General features: G+C 38.4%; 1 protein-coding gene across 1 annotated transcript; it reads right to left on the reverse strand.

The window, feature by feature from the left end:
* Window positions 1-1,650: 1,650 nt before the first annotated feature.
* Window positions 1,651-5,562, reverse strand: LOC120288241 (toll/interleukin-1 receptor-like protein). The gene is made up of 3 exons (XM_039301884.1): window positions 5,352-5,562; window positions 3,402-3,823; window positions 1,651-1,744 (listed from the first exon to the last, which is right to left on the reverse strand). The coding sequence occupies exons 2-3, from the start codon at window positions 3,704-3,706 to the stop codon at window positions 1,651-1,653; spliced, it is 399 nt and encodes a 132-aa protein (XP_039157818.1). The 5' UTR covers window positions 3,707-3,823; window positions 5,352-5,562.
* Between the last annotated feature and the right edge of the window lie 224 nt (window positions 5,563-5,786).

Consider the following 5,786-nt stretch of genomic DNA (forward strand, 5'->3'; position numbering starts at 1 on the left):
CAAAGGAAGAAGAGTTCCACTTTTTTTTATTCTTTTTTTGTTTCCGGAACAAGAATCAAGTTTTTTTTTTTCTTGATTCTACTCAAAATCTGTTCCCGGGAACAAAAATTTTACCAAACGCGATTATGTTCTCAAACTGCTCCCAAAAACAAAAAATCAGAATCAGACACTATTTGAATGGTTACCAAATAGGCCTTTCGTTTCGTGTTCTAGTACATGTAATACACATACACATACAAATGAAGTAGACAATGAAAAGGTCTATGTAGGTAAATGCTCACCTTAAATTGTTTAAGCACTACTGTGATACTGGCATTGCTCATATCAATTCCCACTAATTTCTTTAAACCAGAGGAAAATTCTGTAATCCGATGAGCACATCCAAGCCATTCAAACCATCTAAGCTTCTTAGGAAGACATAAAGGACCTTGGAAAGAATCCTGCAGGTTGTGCAAGATGAGCAATCTCAACCTTCTCATTTTTGTAAAAGCATCAGGATGGATACACATCTCTGTCCACTTAGGTAGCCTCAACACTATGGCTTCTACAGCACAATCTTCCTACATATACAAGATTATTTAGGTTATACATATTATTAGTAATAAAAGTCAAAGAAGAGGAACACAACTTTGATCATAATCGTAATTCTTACCTTGTCACGTGAACCTCGTCAATATCATCATACAACCATAGTCTGCTGCGTCCTCCTGGATCACCGCGACATTCTTGGTTCACAATATCCTTACCCATCAATTGAATTAAGTCATGCATTTCTAGGATGTTGGACTCCATTCTTATCAAGGACCTCTTAAAAAGAATTTCAAATCCTGCAGTTGTCTCAAGATCGCAACTTTCGAGAACTTTCTTTGTATACTCTCTTGTGCAACCCCTAAAGAAGCAGGCAATGTGGAGAAAGATTTCTTTCTCATTTTCATCCAGTCCCTCATAACTAATTTTGAGCACGTTATTAATTTTTTTGTTAGGGCTCCTAGAAAGTTTCATTAGTGTACTTTCCCATACATCATCCGTTTCACCACATAATAAGGAACCCAACACCTCAAGTTCTAAAGGAAGACCTTTAGCATAATTTAGAGCCCCATTTACTAGATCTATTTTGATTTGGTGCGTCTGAGAAGCATGCTTACTAAGCAGCTCACTAGCTTGACTGTCATCTAGTGCTTCAACTTCATAAACATGATCTTGATATATCCCTTGACAAGTCAGCAAATGTTTGTCTCTTGTAGTAATAGTGATCCTACTCCCATCACCAAACCAATTGCCTTCTCCTGCTAAAGCATTTAATTGGCGCAAGTCATCCACATCATCAAGGATCAGGAGAACTTTCTTATGACCAAGTCTGCATTGTATTATATTAATACATTTATCAACATTGGACACTTCCAATCTTTGCTGCAGTAGTAATGTATCTTTTAATAATATTCTTGCAAAGTAACTAGATCCTTGCAACTGGTTGATGTTTTTCGAACATTTGCCAGAAAACATGAACCCTCAAATTGTCTAAAGTAGAATTGTATAGGGCTTTCACCAAGGTTGTCTTCCCTATACCTCCTTGTCCCCATAATCCCACCATGACAACATCATCATTAGATTCAAGGTTTAACATTGATTTTAGCATAACAACTTGAGATTCTATCCCAACCGGTGCTTAGCAACATGCAAAGGTGCTCGGTCAAGATGGCTGGAGATCCGTTTCACAATTTCTTGTATAAGCTTCGACTCATCCCTGACAAAAACGGAAAAGAAAAGTTATAGCATCATTTTAGCAATTTGAACAAGCAATCAACGGGCAATCACTGGCCAACAAGGACAAAGCAGCGTGCCAAATTTTTAGATAATTACAGCCAAAACAAAATGTATTCCCACTTAGTTGAATTAGAACTCCGAGAGCTCAGCAACCAATCAAAACAAGTTTAGGATTCCACTTTTAGTCAGCCGATTCATGTATCTATCTACGTAAGTGGTTCATGTTCTTTTGATTTATACAAGACAATTAACTTATCTTTCTTTTTTACTATTATATATGATTACACTTAACCAAAAGGAGCTATTTAGGACAGACTTTGAACAGCAATTAAGATTTCAATCTGAAAATTATTAAAAAACACTAAAGCACGATGCCATTGCCTTACATGGCCTGTACAGACTAATTATCCTGTATCAAGCATTGCGAACTGTTTTATTCCTGCTGAAGAAGAAATGGGGTCAGTGCAATAACACTACTTAACATTTTGTCCATTGGTTGATCAAGTTCTAATGTTTTATCTTTTTCAGTGCAACAACACTGCTTAACATTTTGTCCTAATGTCTATTTTCTATTACTAGAAAGAGCCACGTGTCTATTCTATGGTTTTTTCTCTTTTTTTTTTTTGGTCTTGTCTATTTTATGGTTAGCCATGTGTGATTTTTCGAACTCGAAATTCCACCGGTAACGATTTTAGCACTGGGTTGGTCAAAATTGAAAATATGTCAAACTCAATTGACCCAAATAAAATGCAAATAACTCAAATAGCCCACAAACAAATCGTTTTGAGCTTTTATTATACTTCGAGGAGGGCAACAAGGATCCAAAAGAAAGAGCCATAGACCTTGCCGAATGAAACAGGGCTTAGCAACAGCCAAAAGCAGAATAATATTGTTCCATGCTCAAAAATAGATGTTTTGTTTCCGTGCTGGTGAATTTCAATGAGTTCTTCATTGCCAAAAATATTGTCGATGGAAAAAGACTAATAAATTTATGAAATCACCAAATTCTCTTATAATTAACAGATAACCAATTACTAACTTACCAAATTTGATTTTCATTACTTATGGTCTTCAATCTACTAACTTTTATATGAAACTACCAACATAAATTAGAGCTACTTACCAACTTTTGTCATATTAACTAATTACCTACTAGTTTTGAGTTACCAACTTTTACTAATTACCAATGCTATTTGTTCTTTTAATTTGCCGACTTTTCTATTGGATAACCAACTCTCATTTGAGTTACTCACGAACTCATTTTAAAAATTGTCAATCTTAATTAGAGTGGCTTACATAGTTTTCTTTAATCAAATTATCAACTAATTTTGAGTATCAATTTTCATTTGAATTACTCGCCAAGTTTATTTTTGTTTTAATTATCAACTTATCTTATATTTTGCCATATTTTTTGTTTATTTGTTTAACTATATCTTAGATTTACCAACTAATGTACGAAATTACTAACTTTAACTTAAGCAACTTAAGAACTTTTAGGATTTATAAGATGAAGCATCTATACATATACTTACAATCGTGTGTGCGTTGATTAACTAATCAATTTATTTTTGTGAAAACAATCTTTCTACTTGTAAAGATTAGTTTCTTACACAAAATATGGACTCCACTCTACTTACTCATCATTCAAATGCCAACCGGACAAGTTACCAGCGTTGGAAAGAGCTTTCTTCCATCTCTTCACTTTCTCCGAATCCTTCCTAAAGTTGGACTCGTGCTTATTCAGAGCTCTTCGATAACTCATTCTTCCCTTTCTCACTACTCTTGGTTCCACTTTATAAAAGACTGGTAGAACGGTGAGGTTCCTTTGCTCCTTGCACTCCATAATTTTCACCACCTCTTCCAAGCACCATTTTGAGGAAGCGTAGTCCTCGGAGGAAACAATGATTGCGATGCGCAATTCTTCAATGGCCTTCATAAGCATCGGCGAGATATCTGGTCTCCCTTTTCCAGTTCTTCGCTATCCAAGAAAGTGTATATTCCATTCTGGTTTAAAGCTTGGTAGAGATCGCCGACAAAGTTGTGACGCAGTTCTGCCTCTCTGAAACTTAAGAAGACATCGTAAATCTTTTTGGGTTTCAATGAAGAAGCCATTGGATGATGGAGTTTAACAAATCAGCAACGATTGTGAGCTAAAGATCTGAAGCTGTGTTTTCTAGGGGTGATCCGGTCCAAGATGGGCAGGTTCCAAACATGGACCCTGTACCCGATCCAATTATAACCGGTTCTTCTTTTTTGGACCCTATACCAGACCTTGTTTGCACTGGATCATATTTTGGAACTACCCTATTTGGTCCAGTTTCAAAGTCAACCCTGTTTCCACTAGAACCTATTTTATAACCCACTCGATATCCTATAGGCTTCGAATTTTACATTAATATGCGAGAAAACAACATCATCCTCCTAATTTGTATTGAAACTTAAGCGTTAAATAATGTGGTTCTGTGACCCTATAATCAGCAACATGGAAATCAACACCCCATTAGTTTATATGTCCTCTAGAGCATGCAGTTGTAACAATGTCCAAATGCTCTATTTGTGCTGACCGATAGGGCGAGACAATCCCAGAGTCCAACAAAATTATGGAAGATCAGGCCAAGATTTTAATTCTTCAAGGGTGCAGGCTGTCCAGAGACCTTGAATCAAACCTACCAACTTTGGCAAACCAGCCCCAGATATGCGCAACCGAGACGTGCAAGCAAATCATAAGAATCTTCACATCAGCTTTGGAGAATTTGATGATGGACATGAACCATAAGGAATCAACTGAAGTTCATCAAAGTTGCTTTCCCAGGATATTCTTAACATACCTACTTTAAAAGCTGTATACAAAGATACGTATGATGATCAGATAATGTCTGTGATTTATAAATCATCATCAACCCTGCGCTTGCGTGATGGAGGAGATAGGTTTTCTTTTTGGTCGAATGGAGGAGATGGGTTAAGCATGAAGTCCACTGCTGTGCATGTGAAACTTGCATGGCTTCAATATGCATACATAGCTAAAATACAAAGTGTAGTTTCCTTGAGACTACAAGGATGACTCTCTCTCTATCTCTCTCTCTCTCTCACTGAGCTACTCTAACATTGTTTAATCAGCGGTTCAATAATAAACTAGTCCGAGGGGTGTAGTGAAGCAGAAATTCCCCAGGTACTTCCCAAAAAACACAGACCCACCAAAGGTCCAAAGGAAGCATATCTCCCAGATTATACAAGAGTGTCATATAAGAATTTGAGCACCCACAGGATCCTCCTCGTCATATATTTCTTTGGGTCATTCCACAGGATAGAGATACAACCACAACCGTATCCCTAAATTCTCATCCTTTTTGTTTTGTCTCTAAGCTGTAACACTTCTGGTTTCTGAGGCCTCGTAAAATATTGCTCTTTGGGTCTCTCACCAGTCTCTCTCTCTCCCCCTTCTCTCTTAACAGACGATTTTATATTTTAGCTCAGAAACATACAACGCAGAGCCCAGATCAGCCAATCCTTCGGAACCAAACCTCCGACCCTCCCAAAAAAGCAAAGGGAAGAAGGGTTTACCAAAAAAAATTCAATATCGGACTCACCTCGCTCCAAATAGCTGTGTCGGAGTGGGCGAGCTGCAAAAGAGAGGCAATGGTGGCGAGTCTGGGCCTAGCGACAAGAAGACGAGAGGTGCGTTCCTGCGGCGCACCGACAAGAGGCGAATCGACTAACGACGATGGTGGCGATTGGAGAGGGTGCGGTGGATCTAGGGTTGCTGCGTATAGAGGGTTCCTGCGAATCGCAGGCTGCGATTGAGAGAGAGAGGCAGGATCGCAGGAGCTCGGAGAGAGAGAATCGCAGCTGCGATTAAGGGAGAGAGAGTGCGCGAAAGATCGAACAGAGAGAGACAGAGACGGACAGAGACAGAGAGGGGTCGGTACGCTTGGGGGGCGCCTTTTTTATTCTTTTGAACTATATCTAAAAACCGGTTCCGGGTGAGTCTTCACTCGGAACCGGAAACCAGACCAGTTCACAGT

The sequence above is a fragment of the Eucalyptus grandis genome, chromosome 9 (genome assembly GCF_016545825.1).
Source record: "Eucalyptus grandis isolate ANBG69807.140 chromosome 9, ASM1654582v1, whole genome shotgun sequence".
Classification (NCBI taxonomy): domain Eukaryota; kingdom Viridiplantae; phylum Streptophyta; class Magnoliopsida; order Myrtales; family Myrtaceae; genus Eucalyptus; species Eucalyptus grandis.